Raw genomic sequence first — 21,564 nt, forward strand, 5'->3', positions numbered from 1 at the left:
ACGAGTCGAAAGCTTTAACACACCTGGCCTGGATGTATCACTCATGTTGCCAAATATCATAATTTGATACATTTTGACATTCAATTAATTTCTAAATTAAAATTTAAATTCCCGGCTGTTCAAAATCGCAAAACGTAAATGTGCTTAAGATAATAATTCGGAGGCTCGTCCAAGATAAATTATGCCTTGAATTGCGAGGTGTTTAAGGTAACGACTCGTAATCTTAGGGTCGTGGGTTAGAATCCCCGTCACACTAAACATGATTGGCCTTTCAGCTGTAGGGGCGTTATAAGGTAACGGTCAATCCCACTATTCGTTGGTGAAAGAGTAACTCAAGAATTGTTGGTGGGTAATGATGATTAGCTGCCTTCCATGTAGTCTTACACTTTAAAATAAGGGACGGAAAGCGGAACTAGCCCTCGCGTAGCTTTACGCGAAATTCAAAAATAAACAAACCGAGAGAAATTACGCTACGTAACATAATAACTTGGAGACTCGTCCGAGATAAATTACGGTACGTCATATAATAAATTTGGTGTCGTCCAGGATAAATTATAATAGGTAACAAGATGAATTTAATTTAGTAGAAGCAACTGTGATGATTAGGCTTGTAAATTCATTTGTTCATTCATTTTAAATTGTTCAGACTTATTATCTTACACTTAAATAAAACTCAATCAAGCTGTTAATTACATCTGTGTATGTGCTTACTTGCGTATTGATTTAATATGTCGTTAATTAATTATTGGCTTTCCTGTCTGATGCTTCTAGGGAAGTGGGTTTTATAATTAAATATTCAAATGTTGCTTGAGCGAATCCATGCGTTCAGAATGAGAAAAGCAGAACATTAAAGTACAAACAAAAGAATCTTAACTAAGGGTGTAGCGAACATTAAACAATGTCATGTACTACAGCGGTCAGAAAATTACACATAAATATTTTGTGCAGTAGTTTGAATAATTTTTATGTTAATTACCAGCATGAACACTAACTATAAGATATGTAATTTATATCTTCCACTACAGTCAGAAGACGAATGTTACGTCGTAACCTTTGGATTTGTTTGCTCTTGAGCGCAAAGCTATAGACGATATTATCTATATGCAGTTTTTAGCAGATAAAAAGAAGGTCAGTTTGATTTTATTTTCAGTCTCAGACCTACAGCTGAGCAAAAGAGAATAAATCAAAGGTTGTGTGTAGCTGAACAGAGTGTCATTATATTACCATACCTTAAGTTCCAAGAAGCTATGGAGGATAATAAAGTTTCAGGTGTTACGAATGAAAAGCAGGAGTTAAATGAAATAATTTGTGATAGCTCGAAATTTTCATTCGCACGATCTTGCAAAGAAGAAACAATAACGCCTGTTCAAGGCACAATTAAAGGTATTTAAATTTTCATCCCATGTATATATAGTAATTACGTATTTTTGTTACAGTTTTATATCTCGGTGTTTACTTCAAAAATAGGAAGTTCAATGTAATATGTACACATTTAATTAAATCGTATAAGATATTTTCTGTGATATTTGCTAAAAATACATCATGACCTAAATTACATTATGTAACACAAATTCTGTTTGTAGATAGTGTGTTATTTCGTAATTGCTTATGTTGTAAAAGTGCAGAAAATGGCCATTATTTCCTTCAAACCTTTGCTTTTGTGACCTGGATAATGAAATTTAGAAATTAACCTATTTTCTATGTAAAAATGGGCAAATTTGCACATTTTCATTTACATAAGGCCTGAATAAAACAACATATGAATAAAGATTTACATGTATTTATACCAAAGTTATACAAAAATGAACAAAAATGTTTAGAAGTGAGTAGTTTTTCGAGATTTCCGACTGTAATGTGAATCACTTTCACGTATCAGTCCCCAAATATAGTCTCCCATCACGTTTTCGTTATACATTCTTTTCCATTTACTTCAGGCATAAGCATTTGGGAAATAACACTTTCTGTGCAGGAAGAAGAAAAAGTGAAAATTTTGTTAGGTAGTGTTATCAAAGTAAATATTAAATAATGACAGTCTGTACTTAAAGTGAGAAACAACAACACACACAGCTAATGCCTTTCAATTTCACTGACCAAAGCTGGTGGTAGTTAAACAAACTCACACCTCATAATCATAGTAGTCTTCATATATAATTATCAGCAGTATTAATGATTACTGGTTATTATTGATTTAATGGATAATAAATAATTAAATAATACAATGTATGAAAATAAATTGGAGTGTCTACCGTCGCATGTAATTTGTACATACTCATTTACTATTACTTTTGATATTACTATTAGTACTAATTGTTAATGATACATGAAATAATTTCAAATATATTTGTTTTGGAAACTGGAGCAGAGTAGGCCATTGTAATATAAAATTATAATGTAAAAGATTGGTCTTACCTAAGCTTCCTTGAAGGCCTAATATTTTTTCTGTCTTTTTATTTATTATGTTATATGAAAAATATAATATTTTTAAAAAATTTAGATTTAGAAAAACATAGCATCCCTAATTTGTGAAATTGATATTTTAGTTGTACAAACTTAAAGCAATTTATGTCTATAATTTCTAAGTGTTTTTTTTTTTTTTTCATTTTCTAGATGATTATGTGATATTTATTGTTTCATACATATATGTATACTAGGGCTTGATAATTTGTTTTACATGTTACTTAGTGAAATCTAATCTAGTTAAATTTTCTTCAGTTAGTAAGAAGCATAAGGTATAAATAAAACTATTCCACTTTCAATACTACATTTACCAGTCTTAATATCTGATGAATCTGATAAGCTATGGGTGTATGGGGTGTTGGTTGGGGTAGAAAATATATAAAGTAATATCCCAAAATTATAAATAAGAGAGAATAAATTGCATATCATTTATAAAATAAAAAGTAATAGAATTCCACCTCCTCAGCCTCTCATCCAGCTTCTCATATATGCATATATATAAATATAGAGCATGTATTATTATTTCTAAAAAACTACTTGTCTTAAGTGAGAATAAAACTTCACTAGTGATGTAATGAAATTAACAAGTTTTAACTGGGGAAGTTTGGGCATATTTAATATATTTGGCTGTTTAAAAATATAATATTTTCTATACCTCAGTTTCTGTTTTCTTAATCTAGCACTCTTTACATCTCTCATTTTGCTTTCTCTTTGAGTAATAGTTATATGTTCTGTAAATACTGTCTAGAACAGATGATGTTTGTAGTATTTAACATGTTTCATTTGAGGGTAAACTTAGCATGTAGATTGAGAATAGCTGAATACATATTGTACACTTTCTTTGACAGTTTTTAAGGTACTTTGTACAGTGTCCATATTTTCTTGAATATTACTTACAGTTGTCCATAAGCTATAATGTGGTTCTCCTAGCATAAGTAATTTTTAAGGTATAATCAATTTGAATATAGGATTTTCTTCATGTAAATCAATAACTACCTGTGTAGGTGATAACATTATTCATAATGTGTTTTTGTTGGGGCAGGGTTTTTGAATAGTTGTAACACAATTTTATATATATATATATATATATTTGATCAACTTAAAACAATCATTACTGACCTGACCCATAATAATAATCTATGTATGTATGTAATAAATTTCAAATTCTACATTTTACAAACTTTCAGATATTTGTAAATATTTTACTTTCTACATGTTTAGTATACATTTTATCAGATGCATACAAGTGTCAAACAAATTATACAAGAATTAATACTTTATTTCATTTTTTATTATCTATTTTGGTCACAATTTAACTGTTTAGACTGACAAGTTTTAACATGTAGTTATTTTACTGACTCACTTTTACACTTTCTGACACAATTTTAAACTCTCATAATTTTCAATTTTCTCTAACCAGAGAAGATTAATTATCTGTTTGAATTTTTTTTTCTATTTATTCAGATATTTGAATTATGTACAATGATGGTAATTCAGTACATATTTGTGATTTTTTTATCACATGAGACAGATTTAATGCACAAATGATATCATATTAAATTAAGTTAAAAGCAATGATACAACTACCATTGATAGTTGCATATACAAAATAAGTTCCACATAACTCTCAGTGATCTGTCTATGGAGCAGTGGAGTAAGCATATGACCCATAAATTCTATATAAACAATTCTATTATCAGGAAGTTGGATAAATTAACAAATTCCATGTAACACTCTAGGTTTCCACTAGCCATTAGCCACTTTGCCATTGGCAAAAAGAAACAGCCTGTGGCTAAAAAATCTAGTGTTGGTTTTGCCACAGTGGCGAAAGATAATAATTTTTCAGTCTTGGATGGTTTTTCTTATTTATTCTGCTCAAGTTTCAGTCTTAACAGCTTTCATGGTTTTTATCGCCATCCATGCCATTAATGATGACAAATGACCAGAGGCACCCCCCAGCGAGTTGAGGAAACAAGAAATGTCTTTAAAAACTACCACTGACTGTAATCTATATTTTCTTTATACATGTATTTTTATGATTTCAGGGATATTACAACTAACAAATTAAATTTAAAAGAAAATTATTACTCAGCTGTGCTAATGATTTCTTTTGTTTTCATTTCTTACGCTACATGTTTGATTCTGCCTGTGGTACACAAACAGTAATGAGAGAAAACCTGACTTTCATCAAACTAACATATGGTTTGTATCAAAGTGGAAATCCCAAGTTTCGTTTGACATGTGTTTGATTTGAGATCATGACAACTCCTAGATCAGATAAAAAGATGTCTAAACAGTCAGATATATCAAGTTTTTTTCAAAAGAAGGTCAAAGCAACAACATCAACTGATGGTAGGAAATCCACTTCCAAAAGAAAAGACAGCTCTGAAGAAACTGAAGCTTGCAGCAGTGATCAGACTGTTGATGTGAAAAAAAAATATACCCCTGATTTTCACAGAGTTGTTAAAAAACTTGGTTTTCACAGTTTCCTTGGCTGGAACATGTTTCCCAACAAAATACATTTAATTGCAAATTATGCAGGGATAACAAGAAGACAAATATATATGCTACTACTGGGAAAACTCCTACTAAGCCTAAAAAAGACGACTTGGTGAAGCATGCCCGGTCTGAAGATCATTGCAGTGTAGTAGTATCACAAGTTTTTAAGAAGGACATGTCAACTGCTGCTGTGAATGTGTATGTGGGGTGTAAAGGTGACATTCAGGCACAGATGGCCACATTACTTGTACAAGCAAAGGAAGCCATCCCAACTGTGAAGTTTCATTCCCTCCTTTCACTACAAGTATTCAATGTAAGAATATTCTTCATTTTAGTATTAATAAGATACTTTCTGTTTTCTACAGTATGTTCTTAAAACAAAAGGCAATTTGACAATTTTCTAAAAGTGAAACATTTTGAAAATATCTATCAAAAATTAAGTAGCTAGCCATTTCTTCCAAATATCTTTGTTTATTACTTTAATTGGTGGTCTTATTTCAAAACACAAGTTCTTATATATTTTTTAACAGGGAGTGACCTCTCTAAAGAAACTACAGACTCGGTTGCAAAGTGGAATAGAGAACTTCATATACACCCACAGCCAGTCTCTGGATTATATGTACAGTGCTCTAAATCATGTAGTTCAGGATGAAATGCAGGCTGACTTTTGGGCATTGGCTTTCCCATTTTTTGTTCTTGAAGCAGATGAAGCAACTGATGCAGGAAATTCCTCTATACTGATAATTTATATTGGGTATCTTATCATTAGGTGAGGTTACAAGTTGATTCCTTGCTGTGCATGAGCTGACCAACACTGGGGCTGATTCTATCTATAATACAATGCGCTCAGTCATGGCAGATCGAGGATTGTTTGATGTTGACTTAGTTGGACTTGCAACTGATGGTGCAAATGTCATGGTGGGAATAAAAACAGGTGTTGCTACAAAATTTAAGGAGGAATGCCCCTGGATAATAACAAGTCATTGTTTGGCACACAGATTACAGTTGGCAGCTGAAAAGGCAGCAAACCAGGTGCCATACCTTGTGAGGTACATTTCAGTTTTGAACCAGTTTGCAAAAACCTGAAATATTCTCCCAAGTTGTATCGGGTTCTGGAAGGGAGCAAAGCAACAAAATCAAGCAATTGTTCTTCACACAATGGCTCTCTTTTAATGATTCCATCCAAGCACTAGTCAACTGTATTGCATCTGTAATAAGCTGCCTGCAGGTCGTAGCAATGGAATGTGGTACTCCAGGCCGAGCCTTGCTACATGGTCTTGTCCAGCAAATATCATGTTACAGCTTTGTCATGATGACGCATTTTTTGGCTGACGCTGTTGGGATTCTTGGACTTTTGTCAAGATCTCTACAGAGAGCTGATTTATCTTATGATTAGGCTAGAGCAATTATTGATGGTCAATTCTGTCAATTCAGTCGCTGGTACACATCCCTGGTTCTTACACACAGACTGCACTGAAGCAACTCCCACAAGCTCTTGATGCCAGTGGTTACACTTTTTACAGAGGCCATTACAAAGATATTGATAAACAATGTGAAAAGTACAGATCAGCTGCTGAGTCATTTGTTGAAGAGGTGGTCACAAAACTAAAAGTAGCATTCCCAGACGCTAACATCATGTCATTTTTTTCAATATTTAGCCCATGTCACAGTAGAGCAGTATCTGATGAGGATGATCTGAAGAAACTCATCCAGCACTTCTCTCCTTTTGTCAATGAGGATGAGGCACTGACTGAATGGCTGCTACTAAGGAACATAATGGTTCAGGATGCTCAAAAAAACAGAAACATAAAGAGCTTCTACAAGGAATACATCCACCAGACCTGTCAAACTTTTCCAAATCTGTCTCAGCTTCCAGCAATTGGATTAATAATTCCAGTTACATCTGTTGACTGTGAGCAGGAAATTAGCAGGTACAACAGAATCAAAACAGATGCCAGGAACAGTCTGTCTGTGGCCAAGACAGAAATGTTACTGAACTTATCCATGGAGTCCAAACCTTTAGATCATTTTAACTTTGACTCTGCATTCAGATACGGGGTCACTCACAAAGACAGACATGGGTGCCATTCCCTGTTGAAGAAATGTGCTTCGGAACCTCAAGGGTCAACTTCTACCACATCTTCTGTTGAGAATGATTTGGCTGAAGAGCTGCCATTGGATTTATCTACTTACTAGTCATGCTACTGTATTCTAGTTTTAAGTCATTTTTTTGTTTCTGTGTTATTTTGAGAAATGTATCTCTTTATTTTCTTCTTTATCATGTTTATTTTTTTTTTTTTTTTTTTTTGGCAGGGAAGATTGCTGGAGAATAAAAAAATAGTACAAAACTTAATGTCTTGTAGATTTTCACATAATTACAACTATTTTTTACTGGATGGAATTGATGCATATTAAAAGTCACGCACCACACAGTTTTTGGTGACCTAAAATTGTGGCTAAACAACTGTCACTGTGGCTAAACGAAAATTACTGTTTAGCCACAGTGGCTAAGAGAGTTATTTTTCTAGTGGAAGCCCAGACACTGGAAGGAAGGACATCTGATACAACGTACTTAAATCTTCTAAATCATAAGTTTTGTGACTATGTAAATGTTTTTTTTTTATTTAGTTATTTATTCAAACTTTCTCCATAACGTGCTGAATTACTTGATCAAAGAACTTATTTATGCCTGAGTTACATAATATACCAAATAAAGTATAACAGTAGAGAACCACTCAACTCAGGGATGACAAACCAATTATGTGAATTATTACTAAAAATAATAACACTACATAATTAGCACTCTTCTGTTTTTTTATAAGAGCTGCTAAATTTCTCCTTTTTTCTTAAACTTGTTATTTTAAAATGATGGAATGTCAATGTCAGAACTAATACTGAAATATAAGAGAGTAAGTGTATTTTATTTTATGTATATGTACATGTAATTGACTGTTGATATTCTTTGAAAACATTGTACCTCATTTTAACACTCCAGATAATTAAGGATATTGATCCTAAGGTGAGTATCCATCTCTATTTGTGTATACTCGGGTTTATGATGGTAAAGTATGTATACATATTTGCATCATGTTACATTAATTCTCTTATAAAATTAAGGTTTTAATAGACACAACATTGTAGAGTCGTAGCTATAGTAATCCATACTGTAAATTAACAATAAGTCCCAGACTGAGTTTAGATGTTTCTAATTACATAGTGAAATTTATAGGCATCAAAAATATTAAAAATGTTTTGCAAAACGTTTATATAAATTAAGAAGTATCATTTTTTAGTTTTATATGAGTGTCTTTAGTGTGTTTTGTTTCTCATTAAAGGAAAGATTCCAATATGGATTAAAGGAAGTTTGCTAAGAAATGGAAGTGGGCTACTGGAAATTGGTCCAGACAAATTCAGACATGTTTTTGATGGAATGGCCCTTCTCCATCGTTATCACATCAGTAATGGAGAAGTAACATATCAGAACAAATTTCTTAGAAGTAAAACTTATAATAGAAATATGAAAGCCAATCGAATAGTAGTTTCAGAATTTGGAACTAAAGCTCACCCAGACCCATGCAAGACCCTTTTACAAAGGTATGTTGTTGATAAAGGTACTTGAATTGAAATATTAAAACTACAGGGTGTTCGGAAAGTCACTGTGCAGTTTTGAAAGCAGCGACAACAGTATTCATTCAGTCTATTTCAAGCCAGCAACTGATTGCGGTGTTTAGAAATAAAATAAGAAGGATCCAGGCCTGTATTGATGTCAACGGGGGTCACTTTCAACATTGTATATAATTGTCATTCATATTTACCTCCTGTATTCTATATTGAAACATGTCTGTTAATAAATATATAAGTGCACAGTGACTTTCCAAACACCCTGTATTTGATTTACAGTATGGATTTTTTTTCTGTTTATTAATTCTAGTCAATACCAGGGATAAGGTAACAGGGGTGGAGGAGATTCTGTCGTATTCTTAGCAATTAATGTAATAAATTATGTGAAGTCTTTGGGTTTTATATCTCTTGTATTCTCAACTTATAAGTCATTCACTTTTTAATTATTGATACTATGTATTTAGTAAAGAATATAATTAATTGTGTGCTTCTGTATACTTTTATTAGTATGTATAAAGTTTTCTGCTCTAAAAATATGTTAATTGGTTTACATTTAAAACATATTTACATGCTCTATCTGTAGTTTTATAACTGTTTGTTACCTGCTTGAGAATACATTTCTGCTAACCAGTTTATGGAAAGAGATTATCTGGTTTAAAATACAAATAAACGTGTAAAATGTTTATACAAACTAACTCCTTTCAGATTCACAATGTGAAGAAGGTACATCACACATACAATTTTGTCAAACTGCATACAAGGTATATTTCTGAAAGCCTTCTTTATATAGAATCTGTTAATATCATAATGTACATGTAAGTTAATTTTAATTACCTTATTAAAATGTAGAGCCAGAAAAAGAAATGGCTAGATGGTTAAGGCACTCGACTCATAATCTGAGAGTCGTAAGTTTGAATCCCTGTCACACCAAACATGGTCGGCTTTTCAGCTGTGGGAGGCATTATAATGTTACAGTCAATCCTACTAATCATTAATAGATGAGTAGCCCAAGAGTTAGCAGTCTTACACTGCTAAACTAGGGACAGCAAGTGCAGATAGCCCTCGTGTAGTTTTGCATGAAATTCAAAACAGAACATACAAACAGAAAAAGAAATTTTGGACTGGTCATTCTGAATTAAGATTCTTTGAACATAATTAATATTAGTGATAGAATTTGTGCAAATTAAAGCTTGTGCTAATAGAACAATATTCTCTAGTAAATTGATATATTTCTATTCTCTAAGCATGACTTGAATTTCGCTAACTTCTTATTTTATTACCTTATTTTGTTCAAATTTTTATCATAACATTGGAAATGATTTTTTTATATTAACTTAAGTAACATAAGTGATTGAGAAAATCAGCCTAAAAACAATAGAAGTTCAATATAAAAATAAACTTGTCAATTTAAAAATTGAGTATTCTGGCATGAGTTTTGATCCTACTGTGGGGGAAGAGAATACAAAACACTTTCAACTAATTGATATGAAATGACATAATGTGAAGCAGATTATAATTATATTACTTTTTGAAACTTAAACTGAATATGAGTATTTGCAATTCATATAAAAGGTTATGATCATAATTATACACTGTGTTTGATCTTTTCCTGTGATAGATAATTGTAGCCTTTCCAGTAATCAGTTCAATTCATCAAACTCACTGGTCAATTTACTCATGTTATCACTTGCAAACTGACATTTTTGGACAATACGTAGTTGCTCTACCTTACCAAAATTATGTTATAGTTATTAAGAACATTTATTCCAAAGTCTGCAGATGACATAGTGAGTATGATTGTTAGTAGGTTTTCATCAAAAGTACGTTTTCAGGCATTCAATACCCATGTTTTTTATTGACTAGTTTCTTCATTTTACTAGTCTGTTGGCTTGCAGCATGTATAAGAATGTTTTAGCCTATATTATTTAAAAACAATTGACAATTCAGTGTAAGGAATCAAAAATTATTATACTTACAAGTTTGCAACTCTTTTGGTATTAAGTCTTATAGTTATTCTTGGAGAGCATATACTTTTACCTGATTAATAACTAGAACACTGGCTAAAAAAGTAAATGTGGATTTTATAAACACTGATACAGCCAAGCATTATCTTGCTTATTTTCCCACACACACCCATAATACTTTATTGAATCTTTTCATGTCTGGTTGAGTTTTCAGTAGGACATTATGGAATTATGTAAATGGGAGAATTTAAAAAATAAATTAAATGAGAGAGCCATTATAACTTTTTAAAAATAAATTAAAGTGCCTTGAAAATGAATTTTTGTAATTTTGTTTTGTAAATGGCTCACTATACAATAAGTTAACTGTTCCATATACATTCAATTAAGTACATAAACAAACTTCATGTATCTCTCTTTGTTTCCTGAAGATGGTAGATCATGCTGTACACCAAAACATATAGAGTATGTTTTTCAACACTATACAAACAAAATTATTGTGCACATGGAAACACTGGTGTTGTGATGTTTATTAATCATAAGAACATTTAAAATACATGCTAAGAATAATAAGATGGTTGTGTTATTGATATAGTGCAACTTTAATGGGTCTAAATGTATCAGTTTGTATGTTTTGCTGAGAGAGATTTGGCCAGTGAGTTTGCTGAATTGGTGGTCAGAAATGCATAGCTGATTTCCAACAAAAACCACATAGTAAAAAAAAAATCATTCTTTAATTTGAGAAACCTTGACAAATCATCAGGTAGTCTCCTGATGATTTTGCTTCATTCTGAAATATAAAGTAATTGTAACAAAATATGACTTACAGCAAGTACCTAATTACAGTCCATGAACAACAGAAGATATACAGTGTATTTCTTAATATTACTTCAGATTTTAGTACAAAGTCATTACATGGTAGTTATAGTAGATTATAAAAGATTAATTCTCAGAAAGTTTATACCTTTGTTTATCTTAACGGAAATTGTGGAATTTGGTACAAGATGATTGAGCATATGTAGTTTATATTTATAATCTCAGTATGCCATGCTCTCAATGACAACATTAATACTGAAATCCATTAGCCCTTCTACAAATTTTTATAATTTTTATGAAAATTGAAGTTTCTTCCTTAGAATTGAAATGAACTAATATTATTGAAGAATTAATTTTTTGCTTTACCCCAGGGAAGTCTTGGTTTTGACATGCTTTATGATGCTAGTGTTTAGCTTTAAAAATAATTCCTGCACTTACATAAAGGTTTTGCTGTGTTCATTTAATTGGGAGCAAGTGTAGAGCAAAAGATAACTGTGCTAATGTAATGCCTTTAATTTCTCTTGACTTGTACTTTCTTAAAAATCCAGCAGGTATTCAAATTTTCCAGGTGGGTTACTATGTACTAACATTGTTTAAATGTTTAACTTTAAAATCATTATTTTAAGTGTAATTGTTGGTTACTACAGCTGTATCCAGAACTTTAAGTAATTGTCTCATTTCATCAAAATGCATTACATCAGAAAACAATTGACAGGACAACTTATTCTTCTCTACTCTTTTATTGGATCACAATATATGAGAATTACACTTTAGAAATTGCCACTGTATGCTATTAATGGTTAAACTCACAATCAAGCAGTTTAGATCTACCTAACTATCTCTGTATACACTGAACTACATTTAGGATGCACATATATAGCCCAACAGAGGACTAAAATACTCCATGAACTATGAGATATTATCATACAATAATACTGAATTAACACAATGAGAAAAACTTAAGGTTCTAGTAACAGGATGAAACAATGTAACAATCAACCATTCATAACTAGTGAACTACACTATGTATGATTCACAAACAGGTACATAAACAAATATGCAGAGGCAAATCTAGAAACAGCATATTTAACATTTCATAACATGGCATTTAGAGGACCCAGGCATAGTTTAGATCAGAAAAGAATTGAAAACTTCTTAAACCTAGTTAAGGCTACTGTGAAGTTGTATCCTGTCTTGAAGAACACTTACAATGATTGACAAAATTAAGGCTGAAGAAATATCATTGCATACTTTTACAAATCAACAGTCTAGGACTGGACATCAAAAATTGCTGCATACAATGATATGATAATGGAGGTAACATGCAAGTAGTGTAAAAACAAGAATACTAAATATTAATTACTCAGCCTTCTTTATATCTTTTGGATGTCACATTTGAATATTTTTTTTAGTGCTTGGTAATGCAGCAGCATCTTGTACAAAGACTAGATTAATTTTTTTATCAAAATTTATATAATTTATTTTCTGGTTTATCTGAAAGGTGGAATGTGTTAAAAGAAAGAGTAAATATTTCAGTTTCATGAATCTTTTTTTAATATGGTTTTTCATTTTCACATTTCTTAAACCTCCTTGGGTTCAGATTGTTCTTCATAGGAATTTTCTTATGTTACTTAAGTGGCAACTGGAGTTACTCTAACTGTAAGTAATTTTGTCTTCATTATTTTATTCTACCTTCTTCATTTCTGGCTCATAAATTTTACTGAGATAAACTGTAATGGTTTTTAGTTATTAAGAGTGGCAGTGGCACTCTTTATTAAAAAAAAGTAACATTTTTTTAAGAACTCCAGTTTTTTTAGTAGTACATTTAAAAAATATGTCAATAAAGATATAATAAGACTCTCACATACAGCCCTATTGAAAGTCGTTTTCTGGTCTCTTACTTCTCTTTATTTATCTGCTATTTATTAAACTGCTATTTATCTTTTCTTGTCTCTGAATGACTTTGACCAGCTCTTCCCCCATACTGTCTTTACTTCTGGCTCTAATACACTTAACAAAGATCAGGTAATACCCACCTTTGTCTTTTGCTCTTCTGATAACACTATGAACCAAAATTTTACTTGTTTTTGTTCCTGGACAGAAAGTGTTATTTTCCAATTGCTTGTGTCTAAAGTAAATGGAGAAAGACCTATTTTTCTTTTCAAACTTTGCTTTTGTGACCTGGGTAATGAAATTTTCAAATTTACCCATTTTCCAGAACATTTCAGGTAGATTCAGTGCTGAGTAGCTGACAGAGAATTTTCTTGAACTTACAAGAATTTTCTTGAATGTTGTGGAATTTACAGGAATTTTCAAGAACCTTTTAGAATTTTCTAGAACTTTACATAGTAATATATATATATATATAGGGGCTCATCACTCACCACTTCAGTTTAGTTCTAGCTGCCTAATTGAATACATAGACCTATCTGATTTTATCAGAAATGGCATCAATAAGCTGCAAACATTCTCTAGATGCATTCTGCAATGCATGTGGCCAATTTATCAAGACAAGAGTGAAAATGTATTCTGTGACAGCATCTGCTAAAATGTGTCAAGACCTTGCTAGAAGCCTTGAAGTATGATGAATATGGCTGTGAGGTTATCGGAGACTTCAAAATGGTGGCATTCCTGATGGGTCTCCAAGGAGGCTTTACCAAGTTTCCCTGTTATCTTTGCCTTTGGGATAGCAGGGACATCACAGCATACTACAACAGGTAGCACTGGCCACAGCAGACCAATTTCTCTGTGGAGAGGCACAATCTTAAGTGTAAGCCACCAGTGGACCTCCAGAAGGTGTTGTTCCCACCATTCCACATAAAATTAGGTCTTATGAAACAATTTTTCACAGCTCTTGATAAGGAATCTGCAGTCTTCAAGTACCCTTGAGACTTCTTCCCTAAGCTGTTTGTGGCAAAGGTCAAAGTTGGTGTCTTCATTGAGCCACAAATAAAGAAGATCCTGGAGTGCACAGAATTCCCCAAGATGCTCAGTATGAGGGAAATAAAAGCTTGGGGCAGCTGTGTCACAGGAACGTCTTGCAGCCCATTTTGTCATAGTTCTTCACCAGAGCCTTAACCAGTTCCCCACTTGTTGAGAAATTTATATGCAATTTTCAGCTGAAAAACACTTTACATAGAAGAGCGAAGAACTATGAGGTTCAAAATGGGAACTATGACAAAATGGGCTGCAAAATGATCCTGAAAGTCCATATCCTTGATGCTCTTCTTGATAAATTCAAGAAGAACATGGGAGCATACTCAGAGGATCCAGGGAAGCGCTTCCATCAAGATATGCTGGTCTTTGAATGCCGCTACCAAGGAGCGTATAATGAAAACGTGATGGGAGACTATATTTGGGAGTGATACGTGAAAGTGATTTACATTACAGTCGCAAATATCAAAAAACTACTCACTTCTAAACATTTTTGTGTAATTTTAGTATAAATACATGCAAAATCTTGATTAATATGTTATTTTATTCAGACCTTATATAAATGAAATGTGCAAATTTACCCGTTTTTACATAGAAAATAGGTTAATTTCTAAATTTCATTATCCAGGTCACAAAAGCAAAGTTTGAAGGGAATAATGGCTGTTTTCTGTACTTTTACAACATAATCCATTAAGAAATAACACATACTATCTAGGAACAAAATTTGTGTTACATAGTGTAATTCAAGTATGTGATATTTGTTCTCTTTAGTTATTTCTACTGGTTCTTGTATAACCCTCATCTCTAAGATTTTTCCTCCCCTATTTCTTATATTGTTACATTATTGCAGATTTTTTTTGTTTCTGCTTCATTGCTTTATTTAAGACTCCTTTGGTTGGCCTGTGGTTGAAATTATTCCTCTTTTCATAATGTTCCTATTCTTTGAATAACTTCTCTCAACTTAAGAATTTTCTTCTTCTCCTACTTTGACTCTATTATCCTCAATCTGCTTGTCTTCATCTTTTGTTTACTTACCTACTTAGCTTCTGTCTTCTTTATCCTTTCCTTTTGAGGCCCTGCATTGCAATCCTGATTGGAAAATATCACATTAACTTGTTCTTCATGTTGGCCTGTTTTTTCTTCAGTTATTTCCCAACTTATTTGTTTTCTTTATTTTTGGAATTTAACTCATTAGGATATTTTACTTTTTGGAGTTGGACTACCATAGTTTTATCTTCTTCATGAAGAAGTTTTTTAAAAATTATTTTATCTTGTGGCCATCCTTCAGAGAGGCTAGTGATTAGTTGTTTCTGGAACTACTACTCTGTTTTGGTCTTGTGAGAGCTGGGCTTTTATACTTTGTCCACTTTGCAGAAACCCTTGGGCCATAGGTTTTTTTTCCCAGGAACCTTCTTTGTCTTTAAGAACACACTCACTGATTTTGCATTTCCACCACTATATAGACATTTGACACCTCCTATCTCTGTCCTTGGTAGCTTCATTTACGATGACTTCTTCAGAAGTCTATTTACTTGGTTGGCTAGAAAAACACTTAAATCAATGTTGACTCCCAAATAAACCTAATAATGAATGGGAGTCAACACTGATTTAAGTGTTTTTCTAGCCAACCAAATAAATAAATAAATTCACAAATAAAACATGAGAACTCAACCTTTTTATATTTTCAAGGTATGCAGTTGCTAGTTTCCAAGGCTCTTATGACTTATTTTTCTTCTTACCCATAAGGTTATTTTTCTTTTGCATATTCACACCTCTCCTTTCTCTATTATTTCTCTGGATGTGCCATTTTATGCCTTACTCTGTAGATTTTGGCAGATCAGTGGAATGTGCCTTGTACTCTACTTTCTTCTGTCATATCTTTACCACCATCTGCCCTCATCCTGTCATGATAGCTCAAAAATTTCCAAATGACTTTGAACATTCAACTTTTCTTATCTTGGGCTTGTACTTGTTCACAATTGCATCTATAATTGGGTGTGGTTTTGGTTACCTTCACTGCTTTTTGGTGTTTTATCTGCTGTGGAGCAGTTTTTCCATATTAATGCCCTTGATAAGTAAGTAGTTGAAATGGTCTGCCACAATTCTTTTGTTACACCTGTCTTGACATCATATTTTGATCTATTTGGTCAACTCCACTATATAACTCTTTATATCAAAGCTTTTTTTGAGTTCACTACTTCCAAATAAGTAATAATAAAAAACAACAATAATGGGTGTGGTTCCCTTCCCTCACAGTTTCTGCTGTCTCTGTTCACATTAACCCATTGCACAATATTTTAATGTGGGACCTTATGCATATCACAGATTATTCCAGTTTGGTCCATTAATCTGTTAAGTGTTCTCCCCTGTATGAACTTTTCCCTTCTGTTTTGTAGTGGAAGAATCCTGGATTTTCTGGTAAACTGCTGAGAAGGTCTATATGAAGAGTTCCCCTGCAGGTTTGTATAATCCTGGAAGTGAAATATAAATCACCGTAACACTAAGAACTGGACTATTTGCTGTATTTGTAACCAGCTGGATTGGTATTTTGTTTTTTGTGTACTGCAGATCTGAGATGATTTATCCATGCACCTTCTTATTCTTGTAAATATATCATGTATTTCTCATGTGCTGTTCAGTTTGACTTACTGCTGACCCCATAGGTATACAGGTTGGTTGAGCATCTTTTACATTCTACCAACATTTGTAACACTTTAGCACCATGCTGGAGGTTCATTTGACAGTATCTTTCTGCACTACCATTTGTATTGGATAAAGAGTATTCTGTTCTTAAGATGGATGTTGTCTCCTACAATGTAATACTCTCATTATGTATTCTCTTATTTTATTTTCAGAAAGGAGTTATTCTTTTTAATTGCTTTTTCTACCTGATCACACTACAATATTCTCCATGTGGTATTCTAGCTAGTTGTTCTATGGAGAAGTAAGTAGCATTTCTTAAGTTGACATTTTCCTCACCTGAAAGTGAAAATGTATTTCAGATAGATACTCTTATCTTTCCAAAGAATCACCACTCTTTCCTATTTGGTATATAAGAAGTGCAAGGAAAGTACTGTACATAGAGAATATGTCACTTAATTGATGTACAGTTATAGTCTAATGTTCATTGAATTTAAAGCTGTTAAGAAGAATGTCGCATATGTACATTTTCATCCATGTAATAAATTTACAATAGAAGCATTTTATGAGATTTTTATTCAGTCTTTATGCTTTTAGAAATTTTAATGGGATCGTTAATATTACATTTTATTGGACAGTATTACGTTGAATTCAGGATTTGAAGACAAGAGTAAATTGTGCTCATTATTAAGTGAACATAAACTGACTTTAGAAAACATAAACTAATAAAAAATTTCATCAATACAATACTAAACTGAGTTCTAAAAACAAATTAGAAAGAATATTATCTTATGACATATTTATTTGTGTATCAGAATTAAAATATACAAAATGTAAAGATGCTTCAAGTTTATTCTTGAGGAATTGAGAATTATAGAAATACTTTTATAGGAAATATATATTGATGAAAATCACACAAAAACAGTTCATTCATAGAAATATTACTTGTGAAAAGAATCCAACATACACAATTTTTTATTATGTATTGTAAATGTCTGTTAATTTTTGACAGGTTGATGTCGATGTTTGTTTTGAATGATCACACCGACAATGATTTAGTAAACATTGTGCCATATGGAGATGAGATCTATGTCCATACTGAAACTCCATTTATTCATCGGATTGATCCTAATACCTTAAAAATTTTGGATCGGGTATGTAAATGAGCAATGATTAAAAAAATTAAAGATGTGTCATGTGTCATGTTATAGATACATGTTTATGTAATGGTGCAAGTAAAGTAGAAACTTAGTAGATTAACTTCCCTTGGTGTGGATTCCTGTATGTGGTGAGGGAACCTCCCAGAGAAGGTTCTGTTCTTTCAGTTTACCTCCTCTGGGATCTAAACATCCACCATTGTGTTTGGCATTCGTGGTGACCTGTGAAGGGGAGGAGAGGATCCTGGTGGTTGAGGGGTCCAATCCTACACATCACTTTGGCCTTGAATTCCTGTAGATGAGCAGCCTTGGGGTGGCTTCCCCTTGGGTCAATCAGCTGGTACATGTGGGCTAGGGTCAACCAAGTACCAGTGTTGGATGTTCTCAACAGGTGTTGTGGACATGGTATCTGATGCTGGTGTTTGGGTATAGTGCTCATGAAACTTTGGCATTCCTGTAGTGTCCTTGTTTGGCATTGTAGTGCATCCCCTCATAGGGATTCATGGTGGATGGGATTAGTGGGCACAGACATATTCCTTTTTTATTATGGATGCTTCAAATAAAAACTTAAATAAAATAGTGAAAAAAAATGGTCATTGGGTAAATGATCACATCTTGAAGATTCTGAACAGCAATCTTCGACATCTGTAACACCTGTTATACCTCATTTTCTTATGCTACATTCTCTTTCAGACAAACCTTTAGGGCAAATGTCTCCCTTTTTCCTTCAGAAGGGACTAGAGGGGTTTTCCAAAGTCAGTAAAAAAGCTTCGATCTGGTGACATATTGGTGGAAACATCCACATCTGAACACAGTGAACTCCTCTTGCATTCAAAGGTGATTGGGGATATACCTACTGAGGTTACACCTCATGCTACTTTGAATTCATCATGAGCAATTATTGTTGAGAGGGATTTGAAGAACATCCCTGAGTCAGAGATTCTCGCTGGTTTCTCCACCCAAGAAGTTTCTGCAGCAAGGCATATCTCCACTCGCAAAGATGGAATTTCAATACCAACCAATGTCCTCATTCTGACATTTACATCATCATGTCCATCTTCCACCACCAAGGCAGGTTATTTTAATTGCAGGGTACAGCCATATATTCCAAACCATCTCAGATGTTTCCAGTGTCAGCAGTTTGGTCACTCAAAGATGTCATGTCATGGTTTCTTGACATGTGCTCATTGCAGTGGCAAGGACCACGATGTCTGTGAGTGTGAAATAGACCTTTTTTGTGTCAATTGCAATAGCTCTCACCTGTCCTACTTTTGTTCTTGCCCTATATGGTTGGAAGAAAAAGAGATGCAGATTTTGAAATTGATTTATAACATTACTTACCCTGAGGCTCGAAAGTTGCTGTCCATCACTTCATCTTAGATGTATGCTGCTGCACTGCATTCCACTACTACAGTGGGAGTGCAGACAGATTTCTCTGTGCCTCCAAAAGAATCATTCTCAAACCAAAAGAAATGTGTTTTGACCTCCATGGTTAAAAAAGTTGATGAATCAACTTCAACACCCATCTCTGTCCCGAACATATATTCCAGCAAATCCAAAGATTCTCCTCCTTTGGTTCTAGGTACAGGTATTCCCTTGGATACATCTTTTTCTCCCACCCCAAGATGCAAAACTATTATTCATTGATGTCCCCAGTCATCGGAATCCTCTTCCAATAGCAAAGAACTGCCCAATTGACCCAGGGCATGATCCATGGTGGTCGATGGACCTCCCTTGAATAAAGACAGTACAGAAAAAAGATATGGTCGTAAACAGAAGGGTTCTCCACCCAATTCTCCAACACATAAATAAAAATGACCACCTTGATACAATGGAACTGTTGAGATTTGTGTTCTAATCTGGATGACATCAAAACACTGATTGTTTCCTACCATCTTGTATGTCTTTCCTTACAGGAAACATTTCTGAAACCTGCCAATACAGTCACCTTTTGGCAGTTTTCTTTGTACAGAAGTGACAGGCTGTGTGATGGATGAGTGCAAGGAGGGGTGGCACTGTTGGTTGATCAGCATGCATCCACCCTTCTTTGCCACTTGACACACCCTTGGAGGCCGTAGTTATCTGTGTTTCCTTGGGTCATACCACCACTGTTTGTTCTCTCTATCTGTCATCTGGAGAGACATATGATCAATGAGACCTTGATGCTCTTATTGAGCAGTTGTCATTTCCTTTTTAATCCTGGGGGACTTTAATGAACATCATCCCCTCTGGGGAAGTGCTGATATTGATAGGAAGAGTTGCTCCATAGAGCGTATGCTCTCTGATCGCAATCTTTTCCTTTTTAATACTGGTTCTTTTACTTATTTTCATGACCTAGTCAGTCCTTTACTGCTGTTGATCTGATAATTTGCTTGCCTTCACTATTCTCCCATTTTTCATGGAGGGTTGACAATAATCCATGAGGCAGTGATTATTTTCCTATAATTTTGAGAGAGACTGGCAGTGGTCGATGCCACCCAACTGCTTGCCCTGGTGAAAGCTGGATCAAGCAAACTGGTTCTCTTTCACTGCTCTTGCAGAACTTGATCCTTCCATCATCTGTTAACCATCAATAGATGGCTGTGTGGCAGCAGTAACTGATTGTATTATACAAGCAACTGCTCAATGTATTCCTAAAACTTTGACACATTTTCCACGATATCCTCGTCCATGATGAAATCCTGCCTGCCACATGGCACGGAAGGCTCAAAAATGGGCGTGGGATACTTTTTGTAGATATTGCACACTTGCACTACATCACTTTTCAGCAGGCCCATGCACATGCTCGGTGGGTAAGACATCAAAGCCAGAAGGGATCTTGGATTATGTTCACAACCAGCTGTCTTCTACCACCAGTTCTAAAGTCGTATGGGACAAGATTTGAAATGTCAGTGGGTAATATAATTCTGTCCCCCCCTCGGTCTTGCTCTCTGATGGCCAGGAAGTAGCTGGTACCTGGAGCATCGCCGACACTCTAGGTAAAAGCTTTTACTGGGTACCTAGCTTTTTCTGCTTCTTCCTCCACATTCTTAACCATCAAGACTTGGGCAGAGCGATCACCTCTCCTTTCAAGCTGACTGTCTCTATGATTATAATAGTCCCTTTACACTGGTGGAACTCAAACTGGCCCTTCATCAGTCTGGCAGTACATTGGTTGGACCTGATGATGTACACTATGAAATGCTGCACCATTTATCTCCTGCTTCTCTTGCTATTCTTTTGATTGTTTTTAACTGGATCTGGCAGGATAATGTTTTTCCTAATGCCTGGTACCAGGCTATTGTCCTACCTTTGTCTAAGCCTGGGAAGGATCCCAAGATTCCTTCAAAATACTGTCCAAATACTTTGACAAGCTGTCTCTGTAGGACCTTAGAGAAGATGGTTAATGCTTGTCTTGTTTGGTTCCTCGAATAAAACCACCTCCTCTCACCCACCCAGTGTGGGTTCAGACAACAGCACTCCACCCTGGACCATCTGAT

At 33.9% G+C, this 21,564-nt stretch overlaps 1 protein-coding gene across 4 annotated transcripts in view; it reads left to right on the forward strand.

Moving 5' to 3' along the window:
- The first annotated feature begins 490 nt into the window (after positions 1-490).
- LOC143255708 (carotenoid-cleaving dioxygenase, mitochondrial-like) overlaps positions 491-21,564 on the forward strand; it is a 69,006-nt gene continuing 47,932 nt past the window's right edge. Inside the window, exons 1-3 of one of the 4 annotated variants that reach the window (XM_076511783.1) lie at positions 491-514; positions 8,292-8,550; positions 17,941-18,082. In XM_076511783.1, the coding sequence (XP_076367898.1) occupies positions 8,387-8,550; positions 17,941-18,082 (306 nt within the window). In that variant the 5' untranslated portion in view covers positions 491-514; positions 8,292-8,386. Of the gene's footprint in view, positions 515-903; positions 1,384-8,291; positions 8,551-17,940; positions 18,083-21,564 lie in introns of those variants that run through there. The other 3 variants (XR_013030800.1, XM_076511784.1, XM_076511782.1) reach the window with 3 other exon arrangements.

The sequence above is a fragment of the Tachypleus tridentatus genome, chromosome 7, assembly GCF_004210375.1.
Source record: "Tachypleus tridentatus isolate NWPU-2018 chromosome 7, ASM421037v1, whole genome shotgun sequence".
Classification (NCBI taxonomy): Eukaryota; Metazoa; Arthropoda; class Merostomata; order Xiphosura; family Limulidae; genus Tachypleus; species Tachypleus tridentatus.